Raw genomic sequence first — 17,988 nt, 5'->3', positions numbered from 1 at the left:
CGCTACCCAATCTTTCCGGATACTACTGGGCGGCGAACGCATCGATGGTGCGCAAGTGGGTGATGGAGGGGGAGGGGGCAGCTTGGAAACGTATGGAGAGGGCGTCCTGCGGCAATACAAGCCTGGGGGCGCTAGTAACAGCACCATGGCCGCTCCCCCCCACAAGGTATACCACGAGTCCGGTAGTGGCGGCCACCCTTAAAATCTGGGGGCAGTGGAGGCAACACAGGGGGGAAGTGGGGGGTCTGATGGCGGCGCCACTGAGAGGGAACCACAGATTTGTCCCGGGGAACACTGGCGGGGGATTCCAGAGCTGGCACAGGGCTCTGATCGGGATGTCCCGAAGCGTGGTACATTGGCGAGACCATGCAGACACTGCGACAACGAATAAACGGGCACCGTGCGACTATCAACAGGCAGGACTGTTCCCTTCCAGTTGGGGAACACTTCAGCAGTCAAGGACATTCAGCCTCTGATCTCCGGGTCAGCATTCTACAAGGAGGCCTTCAGGAGACGCGACAACGCAAAATTGCTGAGCAAAAACTTATAGCTAAGTTCCGCACGCATGAATGCGGACTCAACCGGGATCTGGGATTCATGTCGCATTACATTCGGCCCCCACCAACAAGCCTGGACTTGCAGAGGCCTACCGACTGAACTGGCTTGGGACAATTCACACCTCTTTAACCTGGAGTTACCTCTCTCTCTGCATCTTTGATGATTTGATTGCCTGCAGGTGCTCGCATTCCGGGCATCTCTGACTGTGTCTATATAAACATTTCTGGAACAAGCCTTTCCATTCACCTGAAGAAGGAGCCGTGCTCCGAAAGCTCGTGTTTGAAACAAACCTGTTGGACTTTAACCTGGTGTTGTAAGACTTCTTACTGTGCTCACCCCAGTCCAACGCCGGCATCTCCACATCATATTCAATGGAGTTTAGAAGGATATGGGGGGAATCTCATTAAATTTACAGAATACTGAGAGGCCGACATAGAGTGGACGTGGAGAAGATAATTTCCACTAGGAGGAGATGAGAACCCAAGGGGACAGCCTCAGACTGAAGGGACAATCCTTTAAAACTGAGATAACGAGGGATTTCTTCAGCCAGAGGGTGGTGAATCTGTGGAACACTTTGCCGCAGATGGCTGTGAAGGCCAAGTCACTGAGTGCCTTTAAGACAGAGATAGATAGGTTCCTGATTAAAAAGGGGATCAGGGGTTACGGGAGAAAGCAAGGGAATGGGGATGAGAAAAATATCAGCCATGATTGAATGGCGTAGCAGACTCGATGGACCAAATTGACTAATTCTGCTCCTATATCTAATGGTCCTATGAGGGGGAAGGTGGAGAAAAGGTACATAGAAGTGTGATTCTGCTCCAGAAATATTTGAGCAATAAGCATTTACTTTCATCAATCAACATTCTTCCCTCAGTCAGTACCACCAACATTGTTTCATTGGTCATTCACCTTATGGCTGTTTTCGGGACTTTGCTCCTGTAAAATTGTTACTCCCCCCTCCCCCACTGAAGTCCTTTGTCATGGCAGCTGTGCTTCAAAGATAACTCATTACATGTGGAACTGACCGGATTATTTCTATGCAATATGATAAAAGTACTACATAAATGCAAATCCTTCGTCATCATTCCAGCCTCGGTGACTGTGTGGAGATTGCGCTTTCTCCCTGGGCGGTATTCTCTGATGCCCCGTAGGGTCGGAGAATCACCCGGGGCCGGCGTCAATCCTGCCCCTGCCGTGTCCCGAATTCTCCGCCCTCCGAGATTCGGTGGGGGTGGGAATCGCGTCACGCCGGTCAGCGGGCCCCCCGCACCGGTCGGCGGGCCCCCCGCGGCGATTCTCCGACCCACGTCTGACCGGCAGGTTAGGCGGCGCGGGCGGGCTCCGGGGTCCTGGGGGGGGGGGGGCGCGGGGTGATCTGACCCCGGGGTAGTGCCCCCAAGGTGGCCTGGCCGCGGTCGGGGCCCACCGATCGGCGGGCGGGCCTGTGCCAGGGGGGCACTCTTTTTCTTCCGCCTCCGCCATGGCCTTCACCATGGCGGAGGCGGAAGAGACCCCCTCCCCTGCGCATACGCCAGTATGACGTCAGCAGCCGCTGACGCTCCGGCGCATGCGCAGACTTACACTGGCCGGCGAATTCCTTTCGGCCCCGGCTGGCGTGGCGCCAAAGGCCGTTCACACCAGCCGGCGGAGTGGGAACCGCTCCGTGCGGGCCTAGCCCCTCAATATGAGGGCCTGGCCCCTAAAGGTGCAGAGAATTCCGCACCTTTAGGCCGGCCGACGTCGGAGTGGTTCACGCCACTCCGACACGCCGGGACCCCCCCCGCCCCGCCAGGTAGGGGAGAATCCCGGCCCCTGTGTCTGCACGGGTTTCTTCCAGGTGCTCCAGTTTCCTCCCACAATCCAATGATGTGCAGGTGAGGTGAATTGGCCATGCTAAATTGCCCCTTAGTGCCCAAAAGGTTAGGTGGGGTTCCTGGGTTATGGAGATGGGATGGCTTAAGTAGGGTGCTCTTTCCAAGGCTGGTGCAGACTCGATGGGCTGAATGGCCTCCTTCTGTGCTGTACATTCTATGATTCTATGATTGTAGAACTTTAAAACATTAATTTTCAGTAACATTGTATGCCTCGATGTAATTACCTAACTGATCCAGGCGGTGCACTCAAGCATCTTTTGATCCTTGGAAAACGAAGGCTGCATTTCTTTTTACGACATGAATTGTTGCTCTCGCAATCTGAAACCACACCACAGCTTTCACTTGAATTTTGGAATCTTGATCTTCTGGTCTGTGAACAAGGAAGAGAACCAACTGGAGACCGCAAAGGAGGTTTTGACCTTTGAGTACGAATGCGGATTGTCATTTTGTATGGTGACCTGCACTTCCTAAATACAAAGAGAGACAATAAGGCTTTTTAACTCTGAATTAAATAGAATATTCAAATTTCTACTCTATTTAGCTAGATTCTGTCGTGAATGGTTTAATGGTTGCAGTATTCTAATAACCATGGCGTTAATTTCACAATCCCCAGAGTGGACGCTGTCCCTGAAAGGAATGCAAGTTGGACAACCTGTCCTCATTATACACTCTGGGCTGAGAGTCCAAAGCAATAAAAGCTTTGACAAAGAGTCATCCAGACTCAACTCATTAGCTCTGTTCTCCCTCCACAGACGTTGTCAGACCTGCTGAGTTTTTCCAGCATTTTCTATTTTTGTTTCCAGCATCTGCAGTAATTTGCATTTATCAATAAAAGCATGAGTTCAGCAGGGATGCTGTTTTGACAAGTGAAGTGAATGCTGAATTTGTTTGATTGACATCTTTAAGAGTTTATAATAATGTGTTCTTTCTGTGCTCTTTTTCAGTCAATGTCTCAATGCTTTATTTGGACAAGATAAAGAGGTGTTCCTGATATTTTATTGGTCTGTCTGATTAACACTTCTACAGAATTAGGAACAATTTTTCTGAATGGGTGTTTTTTTATCTCAGCAGTTCTATGTTTTTCATTGTTATTATATGGCTCATTGGCAATCTACAGAGTGTGTATTTGGTGAATGGACACGGAAGGGGCATGAGTTGGCATGGATACCATGAGGGCAATGGTGATGGGTGGGGGTGTGCAGTGGTGAAGCTGTATGAGCTGTGAGGGCCAGAGGGGCTGGCTGTTTTTATTACAAATGGGACAAAGTCCCAAAGAACTAAGCCAGCCTTGACACTCACCCACCTCATGGCTGCCTATGATCTGCTCGATTAATGGGCCTAACTCCATCCCACACCCAGAGACAAAATTGTGCAATTCAGGATCTTTTAAGGTATGTCTGCCAAGTCGGGAAATTTTCCAACTTGAGCTACCTACCTCAGTAGCCAAAGTCCAACTCATATTGTTCGGCTGAAGGTGATGGTTCTTGGCAGTTGATGGTGCCATAACTGATTTTGAAAGTCTTGGATACTACACATTTGTGTCTAAAATTCGAACGTCTGCTGGCGGCCCACCCAGAGCAACACTCGCAGTAACACCTATGGGGCCATGGTGCATACCCCTGGTGAGGGCAGTGTCAGCCAACGGTACCCCTGGCATCAGGGATGGGCACCAGGGCCAGAGGCTCCCATGGTGCTGGCTACCGACGGGGCCAGAGGTGCGGGGTGAGGGACATGCAGGGGTGGAGCCAACAATGCCAACCGGGGCCACCATGTAGCCCAGTGGACCTGGTTGGGCATGGGGCAAGCATCATGCTAACATGTTGGCCTTTCACCCCATACAGACAATGGATATTGGAATTCAACCAGCAATGGTGGCCTTGCTGCTAGTGGCCGCATCTGGGGGATGCACTGCGGCGGTACGAGCTGGAGCTGCTCAAGGAGGAAGAAGAAGCTGCAATCGTGGAGTGGGCAGCAAAGACTGCAGCAGAGCGTCAAGTGGCAGCTACCCAGGTTGGAGAGCCGGCTGCCCAACAGGCCGCAGAGAAGGAGGTGCCAAGAAAGCACCGCATGGGGCCTCATGTGTACCGGCACCGCCTGTCATTCGAGGAGCTGCCGGATGGGCACGCCATCGAAGACTCCGTCTGAGCAAAGAGACCGTGCGACATATCTGCCAGATGATGGCACACCTGGCACCGTGGTGTAATGGGGAAGGACACCCGCCCCCAGTGGCTGTCAAGGTGATGGTCGCCCTGACCTTTTAAGCAACAGGGCCCTTCCAGGTGCAGAGTGGGGAGCTGTTCGGGATCTCACAGACCTCAGTACACAGGTGCATCAGCAACGTCATGGAGGCCCTATATGCCCAAGTGGCACACTACATCCACTTCAATGTGGACTGAGCCCAGCAGGATGCCGTAGCAGTGGGGCTCGCCACCATCAACGGATGCCCCAGGTCCAGAGGGTGATTGACAGGATGCATGTCCCCCTACGGGCACATGCGGATAACAGAATGTGCAGCTGATATGTGACCATCAGCTGCGCATCATACACGTCTGTGCCCGGAACCCAGGCAGTGTGCACGACGTCTTCATCCTGGCACACTCAACGATTCCAGCCATGTTCGATGCCCTCCACCCCAGTTGGGGGGTTGACTCCTCGGTGATAGGGGTTATCCACTGAGATCATGGCTGATGACACCTATCCGGAGGACACAGACCGACCCGGGAACCCACTACAACATAGCCCATGCAGCATGATCGATCGTTGCATCGGCCGCCTGAAAATGCGGTTCAGGTGCCTGGACCGCTCTGGAGGGCCGTCCAGGATGATGTTGGGAGGGTTGCTCGCATTGTGGTGGCCTGCTGCATCCTCCACAACATCGCACAGCAGTGGGGCGATGTGTTGGCGGAGGAGGACGAACGCCAAGCCTCCTCTGATAAGGAGGATGCGGGGGGGGGGGGGGGGGGGGGGGGGGGGGGGCGGGCAGAACATGGAGCCCGGGCAGGCATGGGAGGCCTCATGATGTGTGTATCAGGACCAACATACACGGGAAGCTCTCATCGCCTCCAGGTTCACTGATTCGATTGGGGGGGGGGGGAACGGGACACTGACCAGGGGCACGGACACCGCATCCCAACCCCACACTCCCTCACTCCACCCCTCCCTCCACCTGCAACTCCCTTCATGTTACATACCTGTCGCACCACGGGGTGGGGGCCCTGGGTTTGCAGTAACACCAGGTCTGGTCCATGGGATGGAGGATGATGACAACCAACTTTGTGATGAGCTCTGCTGCTCCGCATCGTATGACAACGTCTGACTCCTGCCCACGGTAGCACTTTCCACCTGGATGGTCGCAGCATGTGAGCTGGCCATTCCATCACATGGTCCAATCAGTCCCCTGGTGTAGCAGTGGTGGATGCTGGTGTTGGCGTGAGGGTGGTATGTAGGTGAGGGTGGTCTGGGGGAGGGGGGAGCCCAGGCCACCCACAGAGTCTGCCCATTCTCACCCACCCCTGGCTAACCCAGAATAACCCACCCCTCACACCCACGGTGGCAACGTCATGTGCACTATACATACAGATTTGTGCCCTGGCCCCTGTAACTAAACTGTTCCCTGCACCCATGCCAACTTAACGTGTCGAACTTCCAGGCCTTACGAGCCCTAGTACTACATCTAGGTGGATCCCCAGACAGCAGTGCAGGAGTGGAGGCTGCCTGCTGTGATTCCCACCCTGCCACCTGGATTCCCATTGGCGGGTGTTTTCTGGGGCGACTGGGCCTGGATAGACCCAGCTGCTGCTCGGGTATCCCGGGTGGGTTGGAGCCACACCGTCCTGCCCACTGCCCACCAGATGCACCAGGGACAGGAGGGGGATGAGTCTGAGTTGCTGAGGTGTTCAGGGCACAGGGGGTGAACCATCTTCATCTCGGACTGCACCACATCTTCTTACGTCACATCAGACAGTGACAACAGAAAACGACAGTGTTAGACAGTCCGACCGACGCATGCAGCCCAGAGGGTGGGTAGCTGGTGGCCTCAGTGGCCAGGGCACCCGGCCATGGCGGCGGCTATGGGTACTGGCATGTGGGGCAGGGTGGAGGTTCGGCAATTCTGTGGGTGGGGTGGGATCAGGTTACGGGTGTGTGGTACGTGGGTTACCGCTAGGGGAACAGTGCTGCCTACTCATCCTGGCCGCCCTGAGGAGGTCGTGCCAATTTTTCTGGCACTGCTAGCCCATCTGGACGATGTTGTCCACGGCACTGACCACCTCTACCACCTGCACCCAGGCACAACGAACGACGGCAGCTGGCAGCCTCCTTTCCGTGCCGGGGTACAAATTCGTTCTCCGCTCCTCCACCGTGTCCAAGAGGGTCTCCTGCTCGGCATCAATAAAACTCAGGGCTGCTCTCCTCACTGCCACCTTGTTGGCTGGAATGGTTTGTGTGGGGAGTAAAGTGTGTATATGCGGCTGGAACTTGTCAGCCTTTGACTGAATCGTGGGACCAGCGAATCCAGCACCGTTTCTCATTGGAATCGATTGTGTTCCACGTGGCACCAGTGCCAGCCCCTTAACAGTCGCGGAATCGGTCCAGGTGTGGCGCCTGTTATTCTGTTGTGAAAGTGCACAAAATCTGCGTTGGCATCAACACTTAGGGCGCGATTCTCCGCAAATGCGGCGAGTCGTAAAGGCTGCCGTGAAACTGGCCGTGTTTCACGGCAGCCTCCACGCCCCCTCCCGGGACCCGATTCTCCCCCCCGGGCGGGGCTAGCAGCGGGGCCCCGTGAGGCACGGCATCGCGGGCTTAGCAACCGTCGCTAAGTCCGCGCGCCAAGCGTCACGCCAGCTGACGCGCACGATGACGTCAGCAGCGCATGCGCGGGTTGGACGGCTCCAACCCACGCATGCGCGGGCCGTCATGCCCCTCAGCCGCCCTGCGGACTGATCCTGCGGGGCGGCGGAAGAACAAATAGTGCACAGGTATCGGACCCGCTGCCCGCGATCAGTGCCCACCGATCGCAGGCCCATGCCACCCTTGGCACGGCCGTGGTGCGGCTGTGCCAATCGGTGCCATGGTTGTCCGGGACAGGCACTTTGCGGCAATTTTCACGAACGCTGAAAGCAGGTGTGATCGCGGCCGTGAAAACGGCCATAAACTCCGCGGTATTCTGCCCATCGGCCTGCGGAGAATCGCTGTTCGACGTAAAAAACGGCGAGCAGCGATTCGTGTCGGGGGGCGGCCGGAGGGGGGGAGAATAGCGGGAGACCATGAAAATTGTCGGAAAGGCCCTCCTGCTATTCTCCGACCCGTCGTGGGCAGCGGAGAATCGCGCCCTTAGGGCGGGATTCACCATTCCCCGACACCGATTTTGCAATCAGGCGGAGAATCCCTTTTGACGCCCCCTCTGAAATGGCGTCATCGTGTCGCCTGCCGTTGGGACGGCCTTTGCGCGTCACCTAAAAGCTCTCCCCCGATGCTCCGCCTCTGATGGGCCGAGTTCCCGACCGCGCGGTTGACGTGTCCAGCACCGCATGCTGCTTGCCGGATGGGTTCCACGAGGGCTGGGGGGACTGGTGGGGGGTGGCCACGGTGTGGCCAGGGAGCACTATCTGGCAGGTTGAATCCGTGCACGTCCGCCGCCATGTTTTACGGCGCAATCGCTGCAGGTCGTCGCCGTGCGCATGTGCGGCCACGGACCTGGCCATTCTCCGGCCGTTTATATTGGGAGAACCGGGAGCTTTACGCGGCGCGGCTGCTAGCCCCTCACTGGTCACAGGATCGGTGAGGGGGTGGCGCTGAATTTTTTTCACGTAAAAGCCCACAAATCCTCCGCACGTAGCCTCAAAATCGGAGAATCCAGCCCTTAGTCTCAGAAACGGAGAATCCCGCCCTATAATTATTTTAAAACCAATTAGATAGTTATTTGAAAAAAAAGGAATATTGTTGAATATAGGGACAGAACAGGATTGTGGAATTTAACGAGGGTGTGATTTTAAATGAATGAAATGAAATGAAAATCGCTTATTGTCACGAGTAGGCTTCAATGAAGTTACTGTGAAAAGCCCCTAGTCGCCACATTCCGGCGCCTGTCCGGGGAGGCTGGTACGGGAATCGAACCGTGCTGCTGGCCTGCTTGGTCTGCTTGAAAAGCCAGCGATTTAGCCGAGTGAGCTAAACCAGCCCCTGACACTGAGACAGCGCAAGAGAGTGGAATTTAACAAGGTGACATGTGGGGGCCAACTTGATAGGACAAATAACCCATTTCTGTGCTCTGACATTCTCAGATTTTAGGATCCACAGACAAACCTTGGTGTGATTCTTGTTACATTCATTTATTTGCGATTTTAACAGAGGCCTCATGCCATTTGAAATAATCAGGATAACGGCCCCACTGCAATAGAAGGCAGGGGAACTGCTTATGTACATTATCAGTGTGCTTTTGTTAATATTGCCAGCAGTAATTTTGAGACAATAATTAGCATTAAGTTTGGAGTTGTATTATATCTTCTTAATTCCAAGGGTGAACATGGACTAACTATACTGGACCTTTTTGATGTGGGTTTGTGATGCTAGATGATCCCCATGAGAATGCTGTTTCTGTTATTTTATATCAGTATATTTTTAAAATCTGATAAATTCACAGATTAGATTATAAATATAATTTTGCCAAACTATATTCATTCAGCAAGGACAAAAGTAATAAAGATTATTACTTTTATCCAAATTTATCAATGTGATTATCAAGTCATAGAAATGTAGAGAAAGAGAGCATTTTCTTACGTAACACCAGCCTTTAGTAAACTGGCATTAGGTTAGACTACACATCACAAAGAAGACCACAGAGATAATCCACTGCTTTGACAAAGCTGGCTGGGAAGAATAGGAAATGTCTTTCAGCGGCAGTAGAACAGTGGAGCATTTTAAAATCTGGGCCAATCTAATCACTTACCACATTCTAAGACACAAATCCCCATGAGGCCAGCAGTCCCATTCAAGAGTGGAAAATGCTGCTACTCAGACAGGCTCTGGTTCAATGGGAACTATGCAGTCCTGTGCTATCACACAGTTTATAAGAACTGAATTTACCAAAAGGATAATGACAGTTGGCAGGGTTTTAGACTTGCTGCGGCTTGATGCCAAAGTATTACATGCATGTCAAATACTCTTTTTTTCTTCCAAGACTACAACTATTTGTGAGAATTCGCATGGGCAGGCATTACTTAAATATACAATCCACCAACTGCAGACAAAAAACCTTCTAATCCATTGCCATGTGTTAGTATTCTTGACTTTCTAACTGACACAATGCTGTTGTGCAATTCAGTTAATTCCCATTTAACTTCTAGGTTTACCTTGCCTTCTCTATTTAATCTACGTTGTAGAAATGTCACATTGCACAATGCCCTTAACTTACCAGCATTGTGCAATGTGTATGTTTCCATATGTTTACAGTCAGATAATCACACAGATACATTAAGTATGTTGTCAACCCACACAACTAACAGCCAGTTGCACTGTGTTAAAAAATGGAACAAAAATGGTAAATAGAAAAATGTCAATGAAAGCAAATTTCAAAGTGTAGATTCTGTAGGCAGTTGTATTTAAAACATTCTCTGCAGACAAGTGTGGCAATTTAAAATATAATCGAGTTGAAAGGATCCAACATCAAACGCACCATTTGAAGTGGTAACTGGAGTGAGTCCTGAATGGGGAGCAGTCCAAGGCTGGCAGCCCTTGCAGTGATATAGACTTCACAACAATTTACTCGAAATCTAACTACCCAGCTGGGAGAAGGGACAGTGGCAGAATGATGTGAACCATCATACTGCCTTTCTTTGTTGCTGGGAGACCTGTGGAGGGATGGGAAAGACCTCCTCCAGAGTCATGCCAGATCAGCGCTTCCACTACCACCATGCCAGTATCATAAGGGATTGAAGCTCATGATCAGAAAAGGAGTTTTCATATTAGCACAGCACTTACCAGGACGCATATTCCAGTATTTGTTTTCCTGGGTGATAATGATCCATATGGGGACACCCATCTCAAGAGGATAATTTAGGGAGATAATGCAAATGTAAATGTCATCTCTAACTGCCCAGAAGGAAAAAGGACAAATAAAGAAGTTGTTTTATAACCCCTTTGTCCCCCTACATCCGAGACACCTCTATTCCTCTGACTCCAGCTCAGTGGTGGGCACCTGCACATGTCGCCCATCTGGGTTCGAACATTTTTTTTACATTTTGCCCATGCGCAAGTTTGCCACGTAACACTGATTTCCATCCACGCAGTTTTTTTTCCTCACCAGTATGACTGAAGTGATACACATGAACAGCAAGGGCAAGTAAAGTGAGGTGCATGCTGATTGCATATAACATTGACTGTGAGGGCTGTGCCCTCTCTCTGCATCCAAAGTGTAAATATTTATTTTGCTTTTACCGTTTGAAGTTGATGTTAGTTCTGTGAATATATGAATGATTATGCATTTTCTGTAACTCGTTATGAAATATTTGGCATGCATTAAATGTATTTGATCTTATTGATAGGGTCATGGTTAGTGAACAAGCCCGATTTCCATCTTGCGGCCACTGAGGTGAAGAAGGGCCTTTCATGCAGCCCACTCACGAATCTGGGTAGCCTCTCTAGCTTCTTGTGCACGTGCTGCTCCTTTAACTGTGACTTGGCAGGTCTTCCTTGACATCTCCTCCCCCACCCACGACATGTTCACATTGCAGAATTTTCCCTCTAATCCCTCCCTCCCTGAACACCTACATTCTTCCAACTCCCATACTTTCTTTAAATCTCTCGTAAAACCCACCACCGATGAAGCTTTTGACCAGCCCTCCTCGTTTCTCCCTCTGTGCAGCGTAGATTTCTTCTGTGAAGTGCTTGGGAACATTTTTTGAAAACTTAGCATAATTTACACAGTAAACATCCGCATATGTTTCATAAATGAGAGACCAAAGCCAACAAGGAGTAGAAGAGTTAGGAGCGATAAACGGAAACATTGAACAAGAGACATTATAAAGTTGGTAAAAAGGAGGAAGAGAAGTGTCAAGGCAAAGGAATTCAAGAAGTGAATTCTAGAGTGTAAGGTGAAGTCAACTAAAAGCTCTTGAAATCCAAGCTGGTTTTCTGCGGCGCTTTGATGTTCTCCTAACTACGCTTCTTGTTAACGCAGGGATGGCCGAGGATATGCTCACAGTTATGCCTCCATTTCTAATAAATAACCAATAGATCCAAGTTAATTCCACTATTGAAATATTGTAAACTGCAGTAGTGTAAGATTCTGCACGAACCACATGGGACAGGTTTGATGATAGTGCGTCGATGAGTGTGCACCCTCCCTTTAACTATAGAGCGGGGACTGGTGTATATGAGATCAGCCTAGCATGAACAGGCCTCCAGAGAGAAAGAACCGGTGAAGCCTAACCAGGTCTTGTGTGTATCTACATTTCTGTTGTGAATAAACCAGTACTTTACTTTTACTTGGCTGACTCTATTGCCTTTACTAAAACTACCATCATAAAATCCATAGAATCCCTACAGTGCAGACGGAGGCCATTCGGCCCATCGGGTCTGCACTGATCCTCTGAAAGAGTACCTATCTCTTTTTTTAAAATAAATTTAGAGTACTCAATAATTTTTTCCAATTAAGGGGCAATTTAGCGTGGCCAATTCACCTAACCTGCACATCTTTGGGTTGTGGGGCGAAACCCACGCAGACACGGGGAGAATGTGCAAACTCCACACGGACAATGACCCAGGGCCGGGATTCGAACCCGGGTCCTCAGCGACATAGGCAACAATGCTAACCACTGTGCCACCATGCTGCCCTCAGAGTACCTATCTCAGCCCACTCTCTCGCCCTAACGCTGTAACCCCACTTAACCGTCACATCGTTGGACACTAAGGGGCAATTTAGCATGGCCAATCCACATAAACTGTACATCTTTGAACTGTGGGACAAAATCAGCAGGCCTGGAGAAAACCCACGCAAACACTTTTTTTTTCCAATTAAGGGGCAATTTAGCATCGCCAATCCACCTAGCCTGCACATCTTTGGGTTGTGGAGGCGAAACCCACGCAAACACAGGGAGAATGGGCAAACTCCACACAGACACTCACGCCAGGCCAAAATCAAACCCAGGTCTCTGGTTCTGTGAGGCACCAATGCTAACCACTGTGTCACCATTCTGCCCCTCATGTTTTAGAAATATTTATGAATTATCCAATTTGCTAATTTATTCCGAACAAGCATCTAATTTCAAATCATAGAATCACAGTGCAGAATGAGGCCACTCGGCTCATCGAGCCTGCACTGGCCCTTGGAAAGAGCACCCTACTTAAGCCTTTCGGACAAAGCTCAGCACAACATCGAGGGCCGAAGGGACTGTTCTGTGCTGTACTGTTCTATGTTCTATGTTATATCCCAGGATCCCAGTAACCCCACCTAACCTTTTTGACACTTTTGACAATTTAGCATGACCAATCTACCTAACCTGCACATCTTTGGACTGTGGGAGGAAACTGGAGCACCCGGAGGAAACCCACATAGATACGGGGGGAACATGCAGACTCCTCACAGCAGTGATCCAAGCCAGGAATCGAACCCAGGTCCCTGGTGCTGTGAAGCAACAGTGCTAACCACTGTGCTACCGTGTTTCTGTGGTCTTTCAACATTGCAATAAATACATATTAATTAATTTGCCAAGCTTAGGAAAAGTCAGGGAAATATATGGTTAAAGCTTGTAAATGTTTCTGCAGATCTTTCTTTGCACAGTTCTATTTTGAATTAGCTTACTTACTTTTAGTATTATACTCAGAAAGAAAATCTAAGAAGAGATTGGCTCTATTTATGAGTGCTGAACAAGTTCGTGAAATGTTCTTTCACCCCTGGATCCTAAGTTCGAAGTCTGTTCAGGCTGATGGATTCAAGTTTTATCTTGGTACTTGCCCTAAGGTTGCTGTGGGATATGAGTCGGAATGGTTTCAAACCCAGTTACCAGTGGCCCTTCATTCATGACACAAAAGTGTCTGTAATTTGGCACATAGTGCACCAATCTATTAATCTCACTTACAGAAACAATAAGGTTGGTTTATTGGGAATAAGAAATTCACACAGTTGAATCTGGAACGCTGCCTTGCTGCTAACAATATTACACCTTGTATTTCAGGTTTCCAGAACCCGCAGTATTTTGCTTTTAATGTTACATCTGACCTGGGAGCATTTGATATGAATGCTGGTTCCCAGAAGTGAAGTGGGGGTGGGGCGAGTTTCACAGGGGCGGAAAGGTTCAAAATTAAAAAGTTACAAATTGTAAAACACAATAACATTTTGTGGAAACATACAGTCATAATTTACTATTCTTGCCCTTAATAACCAGCATGAAGTGTCATTGCCACAGGCTCGAAAGGTCGAACTTTGATTAAGCATTTTCATGCATTTCATATACCCTTGAAGGGCGCACAGCATTGCTGACAGCAGTGTGTCTGACTGCAGCACCCACTCGCAGTCCTTGTGACCTTGCTGGGATCCCTGCGGGCGGCTTTTCAGGCATATGCCAGTCATCAATGTCCAGTTGAATTAGGCAGGTCACAGTGGAATTGGCCCAGGTAACAGGTTGCTATGTATTCCTTCTATTGAAGTCAGAGAAAATACTTCAGGAACTTTAAAGGATCTCTGCCTGGCTGTATATTTTGGAGTCTTAGATTTCATGTCTAAATAACGTAACGCACATCCTTTGAGTAAAATAATTTACTGCAGCAGAAAGGATTGGATTCAATTTCTGGAAACCCAATAAGTTTTATTATGAACACCAATATAGAGAGAGGTGTCCATGAATGACTAATATTGGACTTGGTAATGTTCTAAAACCATAGGCAATTGTTTTTTCTTAATCCTTAACAACGTAATTTTAAATTGCAGGCAACTTCAGGGCTGACATCTAGAACTGTGAACAGTGACATGGTCCCAAAATGAGAGACATCCGAACCTTTGAACTGCATCCCTTTCTTCTCGCTCCAATCCCCACTGATTTAGCATCAAGAGCCTGCCAACAATGGCGAAGATTTAGAAATTTCTCCACACAGGCAGGAAAACAGAAGGTGCTTTATATTTGATGTTAGTTTAGTTTGAATCGAAAGGGAACTGCGTGCAGGTGTGGGCTCAAAGAGAAAAGCAAATTACTGCGGATGCTGGAATCTGAAACGAAAGGGAAAATGCTGGCAAATCTCAGCAAGTCTGGCAGCATCTGTAGGGAGAGAAAAGAGCTAACATTTCGAGTCCGATGACTCTTTGTCAAAGCTAACAGACAGAGAAAGTGGGAAATATTTATACTGTGGAGTGAGAATGAAAGATGAGTCATAGCCACAGAAACCCAGGGAAACCGGGTGCTAATGGCCACAGATACCAAGGGGAAAGAGTGCTAATGGCAGTCCCCAGAGAGAACAAAAGATGTGAAAGGTCAAACAGCAGGGAAACTAACATCAGAGGATGAACTGTAGGTGTGGGGGGAGGGGAAGGGGGAAGCAAAGAGGAGGTGGATAAGATTGGGGGGGGAGGCGGGGGAAATTAAATGTATATTAAGAAAGAAAGAAATGGTAAAAGACAGTTAAAATGAAATGAAAACAAATGGGTCAAGGTGGGGCTGATCATCTAAAGTTGTTGAATTCGATGTTCAGGCCGGAAGGCTGTAGCGTGCCTAACCGGAACCTAACAGGTGGGGGCTCCGCAGGTTTACATAACTAGATTCAAATGACTTATTTGAAGTGGTTTATAGATGTGCCACTAGGACATGGGAACTGGGTATATAGAACATAGAACAGTACAGCACAGAACAGGCCCTTCAGCCCTCAATGTTGTGCCGAGCCATGATCACCCTACTCAAACCCACGTATCCACCCTATACCCGTAACCCAACAACCCCCCCCCCCTTTAACCTTACTTTTATTAGGCCACTATGGGCAATTTAGCATGGCCAATCCACCTAACCCGCACATCTTTGGACTGTGAGAGGAAACCGGAGCACCCGGAGGAAACCCACGCACACAGAGGGAGGACGTGCAGACTCCACACAGACAGTGACCCAGCCGGGAATCGAACCTGGGACCCTGGAGCTGTGAAGCATTTATGCTAACCGCCATGCTACCCTGCTGCCCCATATCAATGTGCAGGGTATGTATGCTGGTTTCCTGCAGTGAAAATTAATCAAACACCAAATGTAAAATGCCTCAAGTTGATTTTCTAAAGTATGTGGGCAACACCCTGCTCCAGAATGTCACTTGTGGCTCAGCGATTGTCCTCTCATCTCTGTGAGAAGATTGTATGTTCAAGGGCCACCCCAGAGACTTGAACATAAAATCTATGCTGACGGTCCCAACGCAGAACAAGGTACGACCTTTGGCTGAGATTTTAAACGGGGCCCCATCTGCTTTCCCAGGTGGATGAAGAAGACCCAAACTTCTATTTTAAATTAGATCAAGGGAGTTCTCTCTGATGTTCTAGTTAAACATTTATCCTTTAACCAACAGAACTAAAACAAATAATCTGATCATTACCTCATTGATGTTTGTGCAATCTTGCCTTCTGAAACTTCGTTATCATGTTTCCTCCACTAAAGCAATGACTGTACTTCAAAGCATTTTATTTGGTTGTAAAGCATTTTGGTGGACAAAAATAATTGAATAAGTAGGTAGAATTCATGGCCTGTATTCTCAGTTCTAGAGCTCAGATGCTCCCGCCAGCGGAGAATCGATACTGGTTTCCGCTGGCGCTCGGAGTGGCATCCAGGTGCGAGTTTTTCTCCTTCGCCAGGAAAATTTATGCATGTGGGAGAGCTCACCTAATTCCATTGGAATCCAGGTATCAGGCCACCATTTTGAGCAGACGGCCCAATACCGAGGTCCGGCAGTGGGCCCCACTCCCCCCAACAAGACAAATCTTGCCCCCTCTGCTGACAAGTAGGGGCATCCCCCCCCCATGAGAATAACAAGTCAACCCCCCCCCCCCACATACACACACACAGAGCACGCATGCAGCTAAGTGCTTTCTGCTGTGAATGGTTTCTGCTTTTGATGTGGTGAGGAACTGTCAATCATAGAAAAAATATTTATAAACATTGTGGTTAGCATCAAAACAGTGTACTTGAGATGCATCCAAGAGTGAAAGGAAAGATAGATAAGTCCATCAAGCACCTGTCTCTGGAGTAATAAACTATTAATCACTGGCCAATAAAATATATTGCGGTATGAAATTGAATGGAAGATTTGCATTTCAAAGTCTGTTAAAGGATTTGAAGCCTTTTGAAGTGCTTGGCTTTCAATGAAGCCTCTGACACTTGTAGCAGCTGCCATTTTAAACACTTTTCTCTGAGGCAGCAGATGTTAGGGAAGGGTAAGTGAAAATGCAGTGGTTTTTCACTCGAGTGCCTGGGCTGCAACTTTCAGGAGAGGTGACTGATGGGGGGGCACTGATGTGGGGTCTGATGGGGGTCTCTGATGGGGTGGCCTGATGGGGAGGGTCACTCTGATACATGTGTGCTGTGGAGGAATGACTTGTTATTCCTGTGATTGGTGATGAAGGTGCTCCTGGGGGGGGGGGGGGGGGGGGGGGGGGCACAATTTGCATTGTGGGGGTTAAGGGGGCCTCTCAAAGGAAATTGCGGAGCAGCTCAGTTATGCACTGATCACCTTGACCCATCATGGGGTCCATCACATTAGAGCTACACTTGGGCAAACCTACACGAAAGCCCACCCGGAAGATTTCCTGCTGTGGGGGTTGGTGCATAACACAGGGGGGAGTTGGTGACTCGGGTTACCAGCCCATTAATCAAGTGGAAATGAATGTAAATCACCGATTTTCATCCTCCCACCAGCACGGGGCAGGTAGTGCTCTGAGGCTGCCACCAGGGACCAAAGCATCACAACGGGTGTCAAACCCTTTTTTTCCTGGACGCTCCATTCTCTGTCCGATCGAGAATCCTAATACCGGTGTCTGCAATGGAGATTCCACCCCCATATATATATTTACGGTATTATACTTCCAAATTGAGAAAATGGATGCTAACAGATAGCTATTTTTAGCCATTTTCACCCAGAAGTCTTCTGTTATTGAGTGTTACAGTAAGCTACTTCCTATTTGGTTATATATAACAAGACATCCCTAGAACTTAGATCAGTGAATCAAAATTGGACAAGATTATAGAAATGCAACTCTGTCTAAGCTGGAGAAGAAAGATGCTTTTACATATCTTTATTTTTCTATTAAAAGTTTAAAATCACTTAAGTAAATTAAAGTAAAGTCGCCATTGTCCTAGATGACAATAGGCTGCTTTCCCCTTTGAGGGGAGAGCTGACTGGTGGCAATTTAACCTGAGGGTCACCACACCTCAGATGAGGGGCAAGGTTAAAAGGATGGGGCCTTGATGAATAACCCCAGCCAGTATGGGAATTGAACCTGCGCTGCTGGTCTCACTCTGCATCATAAACCAGCTGTCGAGCCAACAAAGCAAGAAATCAGGATTAATATTAGAACAAAGAACAAAGAAAAGTACAGTAC

General features: G+C 49.1%; 1 protein-coding gene across 1 annotated transcript in view; it reads right to left on the bottom strand.

The window, feature by feature from the left end:
* LOC119971775 (doublecortin domain-containing protein 1-like) overlaps nucleotides 1–17,988 on the bottom strand; it is a 695,221-nt gene that overhangs the window by 577,365 nt on the left and 99,868 nt on the right. Inside the window, exon 3 of the mRNA XM_038807879.1 lies at nucleotides 2,657–2,899. Coding sequence (XP_038663807.1) covers nucleotides 2,657–2,899 — 243 coding nt within the window. The remainder of the gene's footprint in view (nucleotides 1–2,656; nucleotides 2,900–17,988) is intronic.

Source organism: Scyliorhinus canicula, chromosome 9 (genome assembly GCF_902713615.1).
Source record: "Scyliorhinus canicula chromosome 9, sScyCan1.1, whole genome shotgun sequence".
Taxonomy (NCBI): Eukaryota; Metazoa; Chordata; class Chondrichthyes; order Carcharhiniformes; family Scyliorhinidae; genus Scyliorhinus; species Scyliorhinus canicula.
Note: the sequence above shows the minus strand (reverse complement) of the source record. Positions and strands in the feature narration are given on the sequence as shown.